At 43.5% G+C, this 19,869-nt stretch overlaps 1 protein-coding gene across 1 annotated transcript in view; it reads left to right on the top strand.

Moving 5' to 3' along the window:
- The first annotated feature begins 2,550 nt into the window (after positions 1-2,550).
- The window catches only part of LOC118906953 (cytochrome b5), a 29,053-nt gene continuing 11,734 nt past the window's right edge, over positions 2,551-19,869 (top strand). The window contains exon 1 of the mRNA XM_036874971.1: positions 2,551-2,806. Within this exon, the coding sequence (XP_036730866.1) occupies positions 2,678-2,806 (129 nt within the window). The 5' untranslated portion in view covers positions 2,551-2,677. The remainder of the gene's footprint in view (positions 2,807-19,869) is intronic.

Genomic DNA, 19,869 nt, shown 5'->3' with positions numbered 1-19,869 from the left:
AGCCGCATGTAAAGCAATGCAGTTAGAATACTCCCTCACACCATACACAAAAATGAACTCAAAATGGCTTAAAGACTTGAATATAAACAATGACATCATAAAACTCCTAGAAGGGAACATAGGCAAAACATTCGCTGACATAAATCGTAGCAATGTTTTCTTAGGTTAGTCTCCCAAGGCAACAGAAATAAAAGCAAAAATAAACAAATGGGACCTAATCAAACTTATAAACTTTTGCATAGCAAAGGAAACCATAAACAAAATGAAAAGACAACCCACAGGATGGGAGAAAATATTCGCAAACAATGTGACCAGCAAGGGATTAATTTCCAAAGTATACAAACAGCTCATACAACTCAATAACAAAAAAGCAAACAACCCAATCAAAAAATGGGCAGAAGACCTAAATAGATATTTCTTCAACATAGAGATGGATAATAAGCACATGAAAAGATGCTTAACATTTCTAATTATTAGAGAAATGCAAATCAAAACTACAATGAGCTATCACCTCACACAGGTCAGAAACAATACAAATAAGTCTACAAATAATAAATGCTGGAGAGGGTGTGGAGAAAATGGAACCCTCCTACACCATGGGAATGTAAACTGATGCAGCCACTATGGAGAACAGTATGGAGGTTCCTTAAAAAAACTAGAGTTACCATATGATCTTGCAGTCCTGCTGGGCATATATCCAGAGAAAACTCTAATTCAAAAAGAGACATACACCCCAATCAATATTCATAGCAGCACTATTTACAATAGCCAAGACATGGAAGCAACCTAAATGTCCATTGACAGATGAATGAATAAAGAAGTCGTATATGTGTGTGTGTATATATATATATATATATATATATATATATATATATGCACACACACATATATGTACAATGGAATACTACTCAACTGTAAAATAGAATGAAATTATGACACAGCAATATGGATGGACCTAGAGATTAACAACTAAATGAAGTCAGAGAAAAATAAATATCATATATCTATACATGGACTCTAAAATATGATACAAATGAACATATTTACAAAACAGAAGCAGACTCACAGACATAGAAAACAAATTTATGGTTACCAAAGGGGAAAGGGGGTGGGATAAATTAGGAGTTTGGGATTAGCAGATACAAACAATTATATATAAAATAGATAAACAACAAGGTCCTACTGTATAACACAGGGAACTATATTCAATATCTTGTAATACACTATAACGGAAAAGAATATGAAAAAACATATATATGTATGTATAACTGAATCACTTTGCTGTACATCAGAAACTAACACAACATTGTATATTAACGATACTTCAATTTTTTTTAAAAGCAAATAAAAAAAAGAATTATACATCGTAAGCAAGTGGGGTTTATTTCAGAGATGCAAAGCTAGTGCAGTATTTGAAAATCAGTGTATTCCATCATATGAAAAGGCTAAAGACTATTTGGAATGTTTGGGAAAATGTCTTTTCCATGGCCTTGCATTCCTATGGAAGAGGTAAGCAGGGGTACAGGAAGCTAACATTCATCAGCAGCTAGTGTGGAAGAACAGTGCTTAGTTTCTGGGAGGATGACCTACATGTGTAACCTGTTGTGTAGTTCTTTTTGGAATTAAATACCATTGCCGGAAAAGACCTTAATAAATATCAGACGACTTTTTAATATGCTGGAATTCTCTCCCCCGCCTTTTTAAAATAGAACATTTGTAAATCTTCCTATGGGTGCCCAGCTGGGGAGGTAACTGTTCCAGACTCTATTCCAAGAGCAATCAGTTATTTAGGATTTACCTTAAACAATATACTGTTGAGAATAGACAGGAGGCACTAATACAAGTACTCGCCTAGTCAGGGTCAATAGCGAATAACTTCAGAGCGACATACGTCCTACGCACATTAGGACGTTTTTGCTTTTATAGAACAATTTCCCTGTGTTTGTTTATCCTGTGAGAATGGGGCAGTTCTGGGGATGGGTCGGGCAATTACAGAGCACTGTTCTGGGCAGCACACTTGTTTTGTCGAGGCTAAATGAGGTAACTGCGTCTTTTAACGTCCACGAGGCTCGTTTACATCTCCTCTCACACTAACAGTCCACCCCGACACTCGCAGCGGAACGACTTTGTTACAAATTAACGCCCAGCTCTGCGTGATCTGACCTGATTGGGAAATCGCGGCGATTTTGATGTGGGGTCGCTGCCCTGCACAAGATGGACTCTGCGCCCGCCCCGTCGGACCCTCCCTCTCCGGCCACCTCGCCAAGTCCGCCAGGAACACCCACACCCGAGGGCGCAGGTCCTGGCGCTGGATCTCCGCGGCACCACCTTCTGCGCAGACGCAAAAGGAGCCCCGTCCTCCGCGTGGTCCTACAGCTGTGATTGTGAAGGGCACCTTCTGCAGCCAATCAACACTCGCGCACTGGGCGCGGCCCGTTGGAGTTGGTGGAGTGTCGGTCGAGGGCGGGACCCTTGAGTGACACGAATTTTGGCCAATCATCGGAGGCCTTGCTTCGGCCCCCCCCCCCCCCCCCCGCCCCACCCCAGTGCCTGCCTCCCTGCCCAGGCGCTGAGCAGGGCCCTGGGGAATGTCCCGGGGCGAGTTCGCGGAGACGCCCGCTGAACTCCGCCCGGCTCCGCTGCTCCTTTTAGGGCCTGAGGCTCGACGCGTTCCGAAATGGCAGAGGAGTCCGACAAAGCCGTTAAGTACTATACCCTGGAAGAGATCCAGAAGCACAATGACAGCAAGAGCACCTGGCTGATCCTGCATTACAAGGTGTACGATTTGACCAAATTTTTGGAGGAGGTGAGTTGGTGGAGGCAGGATGCCGACCGGAGTTTGGGGGTTCCCTGTCGAGACCTGTCGTTCGCAGCGTGGTGGGATTGACCTGCCCGGCTCTATGTGCGCACCTGAGTGAGTTCACCAGTGCGTGCGCACCCGGCTTTGCACACCTGGGAGCGGCTCCCCGCGTCTGCATACTTGTGTGTGCACCCCCTGAGTCTGTACACCTGGGAGCGGACCCCAAGTTTGTACACCTGAGGCTGCGTGCCCGCGTGTTCACACCTGGAGGTGCATAAGTCAGTGCCGCGTCGAGGTGAACCAGTTTAGCAGCCCTTGAAGGGCAGAAACTGTCTCCCGAGACCCTGCGCGGGCATGTGGGAGAGCACCACTTCGCACTTCGTGGGAAACAAAATCTCATCTGGAGCTGTCTTCCTACGAGAGAGCGCAACTACGGAAGGATTTTTGAAGATCCTTTTTATCCTTGAGTGTGCACAGACCGGGTCTTCACCTAGGACAGGGGTCGTCCCACTTATTATTCCTGGAGTGGATTCCTAATTGGAGCCGGTTGGAGACCACCCACCTTGAGAGCTGTGGGACCCCACAAGAGGGGACCTTGAGTTCGGAGGTCCAGGTGTGGTCTGCGCCGGCTCTCCCCCTGGCATTCACAAGCCCACCCCACCATCCACGCCCACCCACCCGCTGTTCACCTAGAAGGCGCCCAGTGATATTTAAGGTATCCAGTGACGACTTCGGTGAGGTACAGTACTGGACTCCTGCGAGTGAGCATGGGGGTATGTGTGTGGCTTTGATGAGAAGCAAGGGAGAGGGACAGAGAAGTGAAAAATGCCAGTGCGACTTCATCCTTAAGCAGCTTTGGGAATTGTAAAGTAACTTTGCTTAACTTTGAGGAAAACATTCTTTTGATAAGATTCTTTGCGTTGATTATAATTTTTGCAATAAATTCTAAGGAGTTTTTCTTTGCTGCCTCTGGCTGTGTTTTATCACTGTGGGGGAGTTTCAGTCATAAATCTTACACTTAACTCTCCTTCATTTCCCCAGACAATAGACAGGAATGCTTAGTAATGGGAATTTTCTACATAGTTTGTGAGGAAAATGAAGATAGAGGCCTGGTCTGAGCTGGATCACAATTTATATCAAAGGACATTGGTTTTGTAGAGAATGTTTTAAAAGAAATTTTTTTAAAGGTTGAAGTTGATGGTTATTAGTAAGATATATTACTGTTAAATTGTCCTCAGGTGATGTGCCAGAAGATAAAATAGTGTCCTGATCTGGTTAAGAGTGGTTTATAGTAGGGAGTCAGATCTGATCTGTCCTGTTCCTTCTGCTGAGCTACAGAGCTTATTTGCTGTTAGAGATTCTTGAACTAATAATCCTGCATCATAACATCAGGTCTAATTGATACCAGATGTCTGCTTAAAACTGTTCCTTCCCCCTTCCCATGGTATATGTAATTGTAGAATTTTAAGATCCATTGTGTGCTTTCTTTATTTGTGTCTATAAAAAAGAATAGCATTTATAAAGTAATAGGATATTTTATGTTATGAAGCTTTGCCACTTTTTTCTTTCTTTTCTGTGGGGTTCTATTCATTGTGTTGTACAGGGGGCCTCCATGGTCTCCCCCCATCCAGATGCCAGTATCACCCCCTCCCCTCGTTGTGACAACCAAAAATGTCTCCAACTATTGCCAAATGTCCCCTTGGGGACAACAAAGTCACTGCTAGTCAAGAATCACTGCCCTAAGATATATTTTGCATAACTTTTATGGGTACATTTGTCAGGAGATAAGGAAGAGAAGATTATTAAGCTTTACTATAAACCATTTACATTTCATTCTTATGAGGCAGAAAAGGAATTGCACAAGGTTTTCTAAGCGAAACGGGAAGAGATGCAAACCAGCTGCTCAGTGGGTGAATTAGCTGACAGCAAATTCCTTTATTTTTCACTCAGTTTTCAATACTCTTTCTTTAAAAGTAGCTTGGGGAGAACATCTCTCCAGAAAAATGCGATGAGTCGAGTTTATCACTAATATTTGATAACTAATACTTATAGCAAGATAACTCAAAACTACTGTTTATAGTGAGATACATAAAAACAAGTTTACAGCAGTTCCTATAAACTAAACTTTTCTTAATTGCTTCTTGGTAGAAACTCCGCAGAATAGCCTATCTGGACTTGAGTTTGGGACACCACTGCTCTCTGGTACTCACTCACGCCCTTCCTTTTGATCAGTGATCCTGTATCTGCTGAGTTCTTATAGTGGAGACTGTGGAACTGGAGAGGAAGAGATATCAGTTCTATTCTCAGAAGTTTCCGTTTGAGGAAGCCGGAATAACACAGAAAACAATGCAGTGGGCAGGGATTATTATACGCAAAGCTGTGCTGTATCAGCCAGAGTCCCGTTCGGCGGTGGGGAGTGGACCCGGGGTGGCCGCGTGAGGCGTCAGGCATTGACTCTGGTGAGTAGGGCCTGACATCAGCGGTGACAGACCGGCTCCCAGAGCTGGTCTGGATTAAGGTAGAACGGGACAGTGGCTGACATTGTGAAATGGGACCGATCAGAAGGATGAAGGTGTGCAGCGAGGAGGAGGCTCACGCAACCTGTTCTAGCTGGTCATCAGCGGTGCCAGCCTCCCCAGAACATCTGATTCTACTTTTAGGGGACATATGTTCTATTTACTGTTTTCACTGTCTGTTTTCACTTTTTGTGACCATCTCTGATTAATGCAGTGTCCTAGGCTTTGGCTTCCTGCCCCAGCTTAGCCATCCTAGGATTCCCTGCCAGTGGCTTCCTGCATCTTCAACACACATCTCCTTCAGAGACCTGCAGGGCGCTCTGCCAGAATTTTCACTTCTTCCTAGATTCCTCCTGTTCCATTACTTTATTAGGGCAGTGCTATTTATCTCATCCCTTCTTTTGAAATAGAGAAAGGAGCCCAGAAGATCTGTTTCTCCTCCCTTGCCCTGCCCTCTTTCTTCCATCATTTAAAAGCTCCAGAAATTCATGAAGCTTTTGCGTGGTAACTAAAGAATATTCTACTTTCCCTAACTTACCCAAATATGAAAGAAGTTTTTTGTTTGTTTTTTGTTTTTTGCCTTCCTACCTTTAAATAGTGAACTTTCATTATAGGCTACATCTCCGTATATATCATAGATGTATATGCATGTGTGTATTCATGTTGAGACAGTATATACTGTGATGGGTGGAAGGGGGTCCTAGTCTGTGCCTACGCTCTCTATGCCTCATATGCCTTATTTAACGTAAAATGGGAGGATGACAATAGTGCCAACTTGGAGGGGTTACGATAAGAAACAAAATAATGCTGGTTAAACATATAACACAATGGCAGGTGTATGGTCTTCACAGTAAATGCAGACTCCCATACCTGTACAGGTCAGCGTGTGGTGTGCCTTTCTTTCTGTAGCATCATGTGCAGCTGAGTGCTAACATGAGATTTTAGGTGAAGGTGTGAAACAGGAGAGCATTATAAAAATTGTACCCTCTGCTCAAGAACACAAGTGAAGTTTCTAAGTTGTTCAGTGAGCTCCACCTCCTGAAATAATAGCCTTATAAAGCTGTTTTGTTTTCCAGAGAAGGGTAGATACCTGAGCGGGAAGATTGGCTCCTTATTGCTGGCAATCTCAATAGCAGCAGGTGTTCAGTTACTATCTGATACTGATCTATGAGATTATGAGCCTTGTTGCCTACGTATTTTTTGAAAATTTATTTATTTATTTATTTTTGGCTGCGTTGGGTCTTTGTTGCTGCGCGTGGGCTTTCTCTAGTTGCGGTGAGCGGGGGCTACTCTTTGTTGCGGTGCGCGGGCTTCTCATTGCAGTGGCTTCTCTTGTTGCGAAGCACGGGCTCTAGGCGCGCGGGCTTCAGTAGTTGTGGCATGTGGGCTCAGTAGTTGTGGCTCACGGGCTCTAGAGTGCAGGCTCACTAATTGTGGTGCACGGGCTTAGTTGCCCTGCGGCATGTGGGATCTTCCCGGACCAGGGATCGAACCTGTTTCCCCTGCATTGGTAGGCAGATTCTTAACCACTGTGCCACCAGGGAAGTCCCTGCCTACGTATTTTGAAGTAGGTGGGTTTTGTTTTTCAATTCTGAGTTATAGTTTTTGAACTTATGTTTGTGAATTTGAGTCTTGTCATTTCTGATTATATTATTAGCAAGGTTAATGATTGTAGAACTTTGAATGAAAATGCAGCCATTTGGGGCCAGGGAGAAAAATGGTTTGCTTTTCCCTTTCTGTGATTTGGGCAGTAGCATTTATTCAGGTTTTATGAGTGCTGTGGAATATGAGAAGAAAATATCACATAATTGATGGCAGTAATATTAACTTGCTTTCAGTTCAAGTCTTTACATGTTTAATTTGTGAAATAGACACCTTCCTGAAAAATATTATAAAGAATAATATTTTGTGTCAAGTTGTCCTCCTCCTTTACATGATCAAAATGGAAACTTGTTTCTGTAGAACTTTTTCTGGTGATCTTGGGATTCTGATGCTCTGTATCTGCATCTTAGATGTTCTTTAACAGCATTCTGCCTTACAAAGCTGTTGGCTTCTGACTCACTTTTGCCTTCGGAGTCTTAGGCAGTATTCTCTATAGCAGGTTTTGTTTTAGGGACTTACTTTTTGTTGTTTTCCTTGAACATGGCTGCCTGCTTTGCAGAGACGACTGGTTCCAAGCCTGGGGGACCTCAGTACCCTGGGGGGCCAGGAAGAGAGTGTGGGTGCTTGAAACTCAGTGTCCTTAATTTTGAAAAACACAGAGGACCCTACATCTTTACTGTTGGTAGGACTGTCATATTTAGTGCTAAAATCCCAAATGCCTTTGCTTTTTTCAAGGAAGTTTGATAATATCCTGAATCCTATACTACTAAAAAGCTGCAGTTACAAGTATGTCTTTGATGAGTGTGAAATGGAAAAGTTATTATTATTTAACATACATAGTTTGGTAAATAAAACTCAGCAAATATGAAATCCATAGGAGGAAAATATAAAGGGATCCTTGGTGGTAAAGGTGGTTCAGGCATCTTGCGTAAATAGGCATCAGAGCCTCATCTCACAATGGTGAATGTGAGAATTTATATGTTGAAGAAATCCAGGAGCTGTGAGCACATTTAAAGCCGTGACACTGGATGAGATGGCCTAGGGAAAGTGGAAAACACTAACTCTGTGACTAGGGCAGGGGACCTAAGATAACTAGTACAGCTTTAAAAGAAAACAGACATCCAGTTGGTACACAGCTGCTGTTATTTGCTTTGAGATTCCCTCCCACCCCCATATCCAGGGTTCTCCATAGGAACCAGGGAGAAAGCAGAGGGGAGTTGTGAAAGAATAAAAAGAAAACCTTTGGAAGGTCAAAGGGCTAAAATGTGCTTTTCTTTCCGTCTGCTGTCGTTTTACTGTGTTCCCTTCTAGAAGGTGGAGAAAACAGCCATTCCAGTTGCCCATGGGGAGTTTTTAAGTAGAGAAAGTTCTGGAGGAGTCTTCAAGGATGCCATTTGTTCCTAACACAGATGACATCTGGATGATTTTAAGAATCTGTATTATTTCATTCAAGAAAGAGATTGTTGGGCATGCGTGCAGAGGTTAAATGTTGTTTTCTAAAGGCCTCTTAAATAACTGGCCTGGAAGGGCTTGTTCTGAGTGGAAATCTGATGAGGTTACTGCTCTGAGAAAATCCTTCTGTGGATTTAGCTAATCCCCTGCCCTCCCCTTACCACCCCCTCGGTGATTTCCGTCCTGCCCTCTGAGCTGTGGGTGGTACCGTGTTTCCTTGTCCGCCAACTTCCCCGTCTCACTTACACGTGGTTCCTGGGGGCCTCGGGAAGGGTCTCTCCCTCCTTCCTTCACACTGTCATCCGTCTGCACCTTCCTTTCTTGTGGCTCTAGTTGTTAGACTATCTTCCTCTTCAGAGCTCGTGTCCTGACATAGTCTTCAGGATTTCAGTGGTTCCATCACATTGGTTGTTGATTTATGAGTTTTCAGTTCAGGTAATGTATGTTGTTATCATGTTAAAGAATGTAATTTCTAGAAGAACATAAAAAACTTCATTTTGTAGAGACAGACTGTCATTTCTCTGCGTAGTCCCTTTGCGTGGCTTCCCAATGCATCTAGAATAAAACGCCATCTCCCTCCTGGTGTAATAAACTCCCTCCTGGTGTAATAAACTCCCTCCTGGTGTAATAAACTCCCTCCTGGTGTAATAAACTCCCTCCTGGTGTAATAAACTCCCTCCTGGTGTAATAAACTCCCTCCTGGTGTAATAAACTCTGCGTGATCTGGCCCCTTCCTTCCTCTCCCACCTCAGCTGGTAACACTGTCGCCTGGCCCTCCACGCCTTTCTGTGTCCCTAACAAGTCGGGCTCGTTTCTGACTTAAGACCTTTGTGCAGTTTCCCTTCTGCCTGGTGTGCCCTCCTTTCACCACCCTCTTCAGGTCACCCCCCCAATGTCTTTTACCAGAAAGGGGGATGTTCTGTCTCATCCTGCAGTGTCGGAGGCCCCGGGGCCCAGTGTTTTCCACTTTCCCTCAGCCGTCTCATCCAGTGTCACGACTTTAAATGTGCTGACAGCTCCTGGATTTCTATCTCCAGGTCACAAAGATGTCTCTCCTACACTCAGGATTCTTGTATCCGCAACTCACTTTGCATCTCCACTCAGATCTCTAACATGCCTCTCAGACCCAACGTGTTAAAGACTGAACTGACCTTCCCTCACACATCTTGCTGTCACCTTCCCTATCTCAGTGATGACACTTCCACCCATTCGCTCAGGTCGAAAACCCTGGGGTCATGTCTGATCCTTCTCTCTCTCTCACTCCCACACTGAATCCCCCAGAACATTCTGTGGGCTCAACTTTTATAAAGGAGTCAGAATCCGACTAATCTTTCCCCCTCTACGCCGTCTCCCTGCTCTGAGCACCATCACCTCCAGCCTGGTGGCCCTCACCCCTGACTGTGTACTTTTGGTAGTAGAGTGCTATTTTAAGATGTCAGATTCTATCACTTTCCTATTTAAACCCTTCAGTGGCTAATGACACCACCCAATTTAAGACTTTGGATATAGCTGCAGTAATCAAGAAAGCGTGGTCCTGGCAAAGAGACATATACGTAGATCAATGGAACAGAGTAGAGAAACCAGAAATAGACCCATGCAAATACTTCTGACTTTTGACAGAGATGCAAAAGCAATTTGATGGAGGAAGGACAGCCTTTTCAACAAATGGTTCTGGAACAATTGGACAACAGTAGTCAAAAATATAAATCTTGACCCAAACCTCACACTTTATATAAAAATTAACCCCAAGTAGATCATAGATCTAAATATAAAATTTTAAAATTTTGAAGAGACTTAGGATTAGGCAAAGTTCTTAGACACAACAGCAAAAGCATGATCCATGTAAGAAAAAGTGGATAAATTGGACTTCATAAAAATTAAAAACGCTGTTCTTTAAAAGATCCTGTTAATAGAATGAAATGACAGGGCCATTGACTAGGAGAAAACTTTTTCTCATATCTGACAAGGGACTTATATCCAGAATATATAAAGAATTTTCTAATCTCAACAATAAGGAAACAAATAATCCAAATAGAAAATGGGAAAAAGACTTGAATAGACATTTCCTCCAAGAAGATATATGAATGGCAAATGAATACATGAAAAGATGTCCAACATCATTAGCTGCTAAGGAAATGCAAATTAAAACCACAGTGAGATACTATAACATACTTGTTAGAATAAAAAATACTGGTAACCCAAATTCTAGTGAGGATGTAGAAATGCTGAATTGGTCATGCGTTGCTGGTGAGAATGCAGAATGGTACAGACACTCTGGAAATCAATCTACCTGTTGATTGATTGATTGAAAAAGCTAAACATAGACTTACTATATGACCCAGCAGTAGCACTCCTTGACATTTGTCCTAGAGAAATGAAAATTTATGTCCACATAAAAGCCTGTATGCAAATCCCAGCAACTAGAACAATGCTGGCACAGAGAGAGGGCTCAATATTGGTTGATTGAATGAATAAAAGTTTATAAGTGTAAACAATATCAGACAATTGATACAGAGTGGCTCTTGGGCTGGCAGCTTTATTTGTAAAGCCCCGAACTGGAAACAACTCACATGTTCCTCAGTGGGTCCCTGGTTAGACTGGTACATGCGTAGAGGGAAGACAACTCAGCAGTAAAAAGGGAATAAAGCAACCTGACTGGGTGTCAAGGGTATTACGCTAAGTGAAAAAAGACAGTCTCAAAAGATTGCACACAGTGTGCTTCCATTTCTGTGACATTCTTAGAATGACAAGGTCACAGAAGTGAAGAACAGATGATAGGTGGCGGGGGAGGGGGACTGCAAAGGGGCAGGAGGGGGAGCGCCTTTGTGGTGACAGAATGGTCCTGTGTTCTGTGAATCTGCATGTGGGAAAGTGCCACAGACCAGGACCCAAAGATACACCAGACAGACACACAAGTGCACACAACAACTCTAAGTCAGTCTAGGGACTCCTATTTAAGATACTTCCTGGTTCTGACGATGCATTACAGTTATGGAAAATGTTGCCCATTGAAGGAATCTGAGTGATGGGCTCATGGCACCTCTCTGCAGCTATTTTCAATATAAAGAGTTAAAACAAAAAACACGTTCATTAGCTCCCTCTCTTTCGTGGTTAAAGCCAAGCCTGTAAGGCAGCTACAAGGTCCCACCGCCTTCTGGCACGTCCTGCGTCATGCATGCTGATGCCCTTGCTCTTCTAAGAACGTGCCAGGAACCCTTCCACCATAACCCTTTGCGCTGGAAGGTTATCCCCCAGATAGCAGCGTGCTCACTCCTTCACTTTCTCAACGAGGCCTCTCCTGACCCCCCATTTACAGCTGGACATCTGCATTCAGCCCCCTGCATTCTGGACCCCACCACCCTGCTCTGGTTTTTCTTTTTCCTATAGCACATGTCACCTTCTAACATACCGTGTAACGTATTTCTCATGCTTACTGCTTATCTGTCTCCCTCCACTGGAATGTAGACTCTGTGAATGCAGGAATTTTTTTCTGCTTTATTCCCCGGTATATCCCAGCAACTGGAACAATGCTGGCACATAGAAAAGACTCAAGAAATAGTTATTTATTGAATGAATAAGCGAAAGTTTACAAGTGTAAAATATTAGAAAATCGATGCAGAATGGCTATTGGGCCAGCGTGGATAATTTCCTGACAGCTTGTTTTATTTCTCCCTTGCCTCCAGTTGCCTGTTTTAGCCAAATTTTTTTATTCTTAACACTAGATATAAAAGGAAAAATAGGCCTAATAATTTGGTATTGAGGAGGACTGGTTCCACCCTCAATCCTCCTTTTCAGTCTCAATTGTAGCCTGTCCTGTCCTCTCATCTTTTGGCCATTCCAACTCAAGATGGATCCTAGCGTAGATAGAGGAATAGCCCCTCTTAGATCATAACCCATCTTCCACTGGGCCCTCAATTTTGGTGGCTTTGCTTGTTCTTAGGAGGAGCGTTGGGTTGAGCTGGGTCACAAGGCAAGCGGTGTGTGTTCTAACTCTCCTGGCCTCGCTGTCCCCTGCTCTTGTCCCTCGGAGGCAGACCTGTCCCTGCCCCTTCCTCTACCCCAGGGTCCTTACTTCTCAGTCTGGGACTTACTCTTCCCTTCAGAGATCCCAGGAGTTGTTACGTCTCCAATGAACTCACTTATTTTACCTAATGAGATAAGTTTAGTGATGGTAGAATTAAAAATATTGGTCAGGGCACACTGACTAAATGCAAAATTATCTTTGTTTCATGGTAAATTTTGGGCCAAACATTTACTGTCTCAACTCTAAAAGTAACCATGAATGATTTTGCTTCTCTTTCTTTTCAAGGAGAGAACACTATAACAGCACTCTGCAGGATAGTTACCAGCTCACAGCTGCATTGCTTATCTGTTCTCATCCTAATGACCTTTAAGAATTATTTCATGTAGCGAATGTTCTTTGTCCTTATGGTATGTTGTTTCTATTAACTCTTGTCATTGGGTCTGTGGCTTAGTAGGATGAAGCCAGTTGATTTAATCCACAGAAATCTCTTGAAGATGAAGGGCAGGGTGGAAAGAAGGGGTCCCTTGGGGTTTGGGGTTTGGTGCTGGACTTGGCCTCAGCAGTTTACAGGGACCAGGCACTGTGCGAGGTTCTGTTCAAGGTTCTTTCTGGCAGTATTGAATGGGCAGTATTGGATAAGAAAGGGAACGAAATTGATATTGATGGAACACCTATTACAATGCCAGGTATTGTACTAGTTATATCACTTAATCTCTGTAGTGTAAGTGGGAGAGGTATCTAATGATGGAGAAATGGAAGCTCAGGAAGAGCTGCTACCTTCCTGGGTCGCTCTGCTAAGATGTGGCAGAGCCGGATCTTGAATTCAGCTTCCTCTGCTTCCAAACCTGGGCTTCTTCCGTAACACAGTACTGCCTGGACGTGGAGGCCAAGACAGCTGGAGACCAAACCGCAACAAAGGTGCAGGGGCTTATGGCCAAATACGTGACTACTGAGGGGTCTGCTTTAACATTTTGTCGAGTGATATGGGGAAGGGTTATCGATAGTAATTGGGAGGTGACATGTGCTTGATTCTCTTTTCTCATTGCCTCCCCCAAACAAAAACAAATGAAAAAATGATCAAGCGGTGCCTTTTTATCCATGTGAAACCGGGTATTTACAGTGCCTGAGTTAAGATCTCCAGTTGAGTTTTATGCTTTTGATGCTGTGCTCACAGGTGAGGTGGAGGACAGCCGACTTTCAGGAAGCCGAGAGTGGCTTATTATTAAGACTGGTGCCTGTGGGCTGGTAGAGGGAGAGTGAGGGGTTTGTGCTGTTCATGCTGGTCAGATTGCTGCATGTCTGCAGTGGTGCTCTCCCTGTCTCGGTTTTGAGCCTCTCTGTTCTAACCATGACAGGTCCATCCGGCATTTTGTCATGGTCGCTCTGCTCTTCAGGAGCCCACAGTGGCCCTCATTGTCTTCCACTTCACACTGGCTCTCAAGGCCCTAATGGTTTGGTCCTTCTAACCATCCAGCCTGTGTTAGGGTTCTCCAGAGAAATAGAACCAATAGGAGATACTCACACATACTTCATATATATATTTATGTATGAAGAGATTTATTGTAAGGAATTGGCTCCCATAATTATGGAGGGTGAGAAGTCCCCCAATCTGCCATCTGCAAGCTGGTGACCCAGGAGAGCTGGTGGAGTGATTGTCTGAGTCTGAAGGCCTGAGAACCAGAGGAGTCAATGGGAGGCTGAGGGCAGGGGAAGGAGAGATGAGATGTCCCAACTCAAATAATGATACAGGAAAACAGGTGAATTCTTCCTTGCTCCACCTTTTGTTCTATTCAAGCTCTGAATGGATTGGATAGTGCCCGCCCACATTGGGCGGGGCCATCTCCTCCGCTGAGTCCACTGATCCAAATGCTAATCTCATCTAGAAACACCTCCCTGAAATCAAGTTTCACCTCAGGTTGACATGTAAAGTAAGCCATCACACAGCCTCACATATTTTACTTTATTCACACTTATCTCTTCATTTGCCCCAAGTATGCCATGCATATTTCAGCCAGTAAGCCTTCATTCGTGTTCATATTCCTCTTGAGCTTATTCATCTTTATCTACTCTATTTATCCAAATACTAACTCTCCTAAAGCAGCCTAGATTATTTTTTAAAAGCATCTACCTTTCTAGACTTCTACTCTGTTCAGTCAACCATTAAGATGATCCCTTAATATTTGTCTAATTTTTTAATGTACATAAAGATCATTGTCCTAATTTGGTTTTAAGTTTCTTGACACAGAGTATGTTTATCTATGTCTTTTATATGTTCAGGACTTAGTACAGTGCCTGCCACATGGTATTGTTTTGACAAAGTGATTGATGTAGTAATTAGAATTAAGCTCAGAAGAACCCCCTTGTGCTTGAACAAGGTAGATGTTTATTCATCTGTCATAAAGAAATGAACTTTGCAGTCCAGGTCTGGTGTGCTAGCTGTGTTCCATCAAGTCCCCTGGGGCTCTCCTTCTGGCTCACTTCTCACCTATCCCCAGAGTCAGGCCCTCATCGTTATTCTCAAAGGCTGCATTCCCCTTCCAGACAGCAAGATGAAGGAAGGGATGAAGAGAAAGGGCAAAGGGTGCACATCACTCTGAAGGTTCTCCTGACACTTCTGCTCACATTAGGCAGAATTTAATCACATGGCATACCCAGCTGCAAGGGAGGCTGGGAAAATCTTCTATTCTAAGTAGCCATTTCCCAGCTAAAAGTTTAAGTGGGTGGGGGGAGGGTCAAAACAATATTTGGGGATGAATATTCTAGCAGCAATATATAAGGTGGTTAAGAATGTGCTGAGGGATCGGAGAGGGGAAGACTAGTTTGGTGGCTGGAGCCATGAATTTGATGAGAAGCACTTCCCTGGTTTATTTACAAGAATGTAGGGCTTTGCTGTCTTACTAACAAGACCTTCTAACCTTTGACTTCGAAATTTTATAACTTGTTTTTCCAAAGCCACTAAAATGTAGGAATTCTAGGAGTTAAGTTCAAAGAATAAGTAAAACATATTTTTCTGTATCAAGCCTAAAAGTATCTCATTTATGAAATTATTTGTATTAAAGAGGAATATAACTAGCAAAGACAATTTCAAAGAGATAATATAGACCCATTTTTATTTTCTGGGTAGAGAATCTAAGGAACTGTAAATGGCCATAGAAGCAAACAGTAGGAATGCAGAATGGACCTGGAAGGTATTTTCACTCGATAATCAGTTTCCCAATTAATAGTAGTTACAGACTGCATGTTCGAATCTAGAGTGATTCAACATTTTGATTTTACCCACAACATTTTCTTTCTGATTAAGATTACTGCCTTCATATTAAGTATTTATTGAAAGCATCTGTATCAGGAGTGACATGTAAGTTTATCTTTTTTTATCTTCCCAGCTTTTCTAGATCCATTTTTAATGTATTATTGCTATTTACTGTACTATTAAATATGAAGTAGAATTTACCTATAATATAAAATAATCCTTGATCTTGTGGAATCTCTAATAATGCATTTATTGCTTTATTTAGCATTTCTCTTTGGCTTCATTCTAAAAAGGACGTGAGGCATAACTCTCATTACGTTGACTTTAGAATTCTTGGCCTCGTAACATACAAAAGTTATCCAAGACCTTGCCTTCATTGATTGTAACACTTATTCTCTACCTGACCCCTTATATATTTGTACTTTTGTGGTCTGGTAAAGCACCTTCTGCTCTTTTACTCTTGATATTCTCTTTTTTTTTCTTTCTCCCCTGTATGTGGGAAACTGGACTCTTACTTTTATTTGAAAAAGAGTTACATGTTGTATGTGGTCTCTCTCTCAGTACTAGTTATCCCTGAAGTGGAGAATATCCAGGGGTTAGAGGACGAGGTGCAATCCTCCTAGGGACTGGCCTTCGCCTCTTGAACAGTGTGGTGTAGCATTGCTGGGCCATGAGGGCATTGCATATCAGGTTTGGGTCACGTACTGTTTTGTTATGTCCTAGGGGATACACCATGGAGCTTCGCAGTTTTCAGTGGGCCACGTGAGATTCTTGGAACTTTGGTTATGAATGAAGCTTATCATGTGGTCCCTGATGGGAGGTGCTGCAAATGTGGGGTTAACCCTGATAACCTTGGTATCTCTCCTGAAGGAAGCAATCCCAGGAACACTTGAACTCCACCTGCACTGAGTGTTTTTTCAGATTAAAGCTGATGCCACCACTTCTTTAATCATCATCACATTATGCAAAGGAGCACCCTTCTCAATGTACTGAGCTCACCTTTATTCACACACACACAATAAATAAATGTTCATGTCTTTCACTGCAAATGAAATGCCTTTTCAGTTTTCACCTAGGTTGTCTCTATCTCTTGAAAAATGTTTGCATTGTCAATAGCTACACTTTCCAATATGGTAGCTAATAGACAAAAATCGCTAGTTAAATTTAAATAAATTAAATAAAATTTACATTATTTTTCAGCTCCATTTCAAATGTTCAGTAGCCACTTGTGGCCACCATATTGGACAGTTTAGATATAGAGCATTTCTATCATTGCAAAACATTTTAAGCACAAATCTGGAGCTCTCACTAAAGCAGCTTTTGTGAAGGAACCACGTTTTTGTTTGTTTGTTTCCATACAGATAGGGTATTTGGTGCAATCATTTACATCACTATTCCAAGCCATTTCTGAATTCACATCTTATTGGAAACCAAATTTCTAATGTCTGGCACTCCTTCTTGCGAGAGCACCGGAATCACAACTAACTGCTGAACAGTCATTGACAGGAAAACACTGGAACTCACCAAAAATGATACCCCACATCTAAAGACAAAGGAGAAGCCACAATGAAACGGTACAAGGGGCACGATCACGATAAAATCAAATCCCATAACCGCTGGGTGGGCGGCTCACAAACTGGAGAACAGTACCACAGAAGTCCACCCACTGGAGTGAAGGTTCTGAGCCCCATGTCAGGCTTCCCAACCTGGGGGTCTGGCAATGGGAGGAGGAATCCCCAGAGAATCGGACTTTGAAGGCTGGTGGGATTTGATTGCAGGACTTCGACAGGACTGGGGGAAACAGACTGCACTCTTGGAGGGCACACACAAAGTCTTGTGTGTACCAGGACCCAGGGGGAAGGAGCAGTGAGCCCACAGGAGACTGAACCAGACCTACCTGCTGGTGTTGGAGGGTCTCCTGCAGAGGCGGGGGGTGGCTGTGGCTCACCGAGGGGACAAGGACACTGGCAGCAGAAGTTCTGGGAAGTACTCATTGGCATGAGCCCTCCAGGAGTCAACCATTAGTCCCACCAAAGAGCCTGTAGCCTCCAGTGCTGGGGCGCCTCTGGCCAAACAACCACCAGGGAGGGAACCCAGCCCCACCCATCAGCAGACAAGCAGATTAAAGTTTTACTGAGCTCTGCCCACCAGAGCAACAGCCAGCTCTACCCACCACCAGTCCCTCCCATCAGGAAGCTTGCACAAGCCTCTTAGATAGCCTCATCCACCAGAGGGCAGACACAATCACAGAGAGATAGACAAAATGAAAAGGCAGAGGATTATGTCCCAGATGAAGGAACAAGGTAAAACCCCAGAAAAACAACTAAATGAAGTGGAGATAGGCAACCTTCCAGAAAAAGAATGCAGAATAATGATAGTGAAGATGATCCAGGACCTTGGAAAAAGAATGGAGGCAAAAATCGAGAAGATGCAAGAAATGTTTAACAAAGACCTAGAAGAATTAACAGACAAACAGAGATGAACAATACAATAAGTGAAATGAAAAATACACTAGAAGGAATCAGTAGCAGAATAACTGAGGCAGAAGAACGGGTAAGTGACCTGGAAGACAGAATGGTAGCAATCACTGCCGTAGGTCACACATGAATAGTCAAAACTATGAGGCTATATCTGTGTTTTTCTTCTTTTTTTTAAAAAAAAATTATTTATTTATTTATTTATTTATGGCTGTGTTGGGTCTTCGTTTCTGTGCGAGGGCTTTCTCTAGTTGCGGCAAGCGGGGGCCACTCTTCATCGCGGTGCGCGGGCCTTTCACTGTCGTGGCCTCTCCCGTTGCGGGGCACAGGCTCCAGACGCGCAGGCTCAGTAGCTGTGGCTCACGGGCCCAGTTGCTCCGCGGCATGTGGGATCTTCCCGGACCAGGGCTGGAACCCGTGTCCCCTGCATTGGCAGGCAGATTCTCAACCACTGCGCGACCAGGGAAGCCCTGTGTTTTTCTTCTTTGACCTCAAATTAATTGTATGCTTTTTCAGGATCAAATCATGTCTATTTTTCATGTACTTTTGTGTGTCCCATGCAATGCTTTGCACATAGTATTCATAAATATTTTGATTAAATGAATTAAACAACAATTGAATATGAAATTATATGGTTGCTGAATGGTAAGAACTATTATAGTTCAGGAGAAGGAAAGGGGTGTGAACTAGAATAGTTGGAATGGGAAAGTTGTTGTCAGTCACTTAACCAGTTGTATATACTAGTTCTAAGACCAATGTGTAATCAGCGGTGCACATCTCCTTTATTTATCCAAACTTGCTTACAAATATTTCTTTGTATCTGCCATGTGCCAGGCATTGAACTAGGTATTGGGCAGCAGGGATGAGTAAGACGGACAAAGGCCTCTGTCCTCATGAATCTTACAAACGATTGACAAAATAGAGCTTCAGGAGTACTAGGTGCTGTGAAGGAAAGAGCAGGGAGGGGATAGAGACCGTGGTGTGAGGACGGGGCAGGCCCTTCTGGACGGGCAACTCAGCGAAGGGCTCTGAAAAGCTGACATGTGAGCAGGGATAAACGAGGGGACAGATGAAATCTCATCAAGGTTTGGGAGAAGAGCATTCCACACAGAGGCAAACGTAGGGGTTCTGAGATGGGAAACTAGTTTGGCAAGTCTGAGGGCCTGTCAGAAGACCTGTCACTGAAGTGTGTCTGTTTTGCTTTTCGATTTTACCTGTTACCTCTCTCGCTTCCACTATGACCAGCTACCCTGGACTAAGCTGACATCTGAAAATCCTTACGGCATGATGGAGGAAGCACAGTCGATCGTGGGAAGGATCGAGAAGAAGCAGGAGACCCGTTAGGGGTCAGTTGTGGTTGTCCATTCAGGAGATGCTGGTTTGGTCTAAGGTGGTAGCATTGGAAGTGGGGAGAGGTGGTTGGGTTCTGAATATGTTTTGAAGATAGCCAGCTGGATTTGCTGATGGATGGGAGTGAGAAGGAAAGAGGAATGAAGTTTGATTTCTAGTGTTTGGCTGCAGCAACTGTATGCATGGTGGCAACATTCACTGAGAATAGAAAGACTGGGAAGAAGTGTATCTGGGGGCAAAGTAAAACGTTTGGTTTTGGTTATGTTATGTTCAGGATGCTCATTAGACATTGAGTGAACAGGTAAGTAGGCTGTTGCATGTGGGAGAAGTCTGGAGCTCAAAGGAAGCCTAATGAACTGCACTCACTAGAGAACAGGTCATATTCTGGGTCGGAGACC

The sequence above is a fragment of the Balaenoptera musculus genome, chromosome 14 (genome assembly GCF_009873245.2).
Source record: "Balaenoptera musculus isolate JJ_BM4_2016_0621 chromosome 14, mBalMus1.pri.v3, whole genome shotgun sequence".
NCBI classification, from domain to species: Eukaryota; Metazoa; Chordata; class Mammalia; order Artiodactyla; family Balaenopteridae; genus Balaenoptera; species Balaenoptera musculus.
This window is presented reverse-complemented; position numbering and strand designations above follow the sequence as displayed.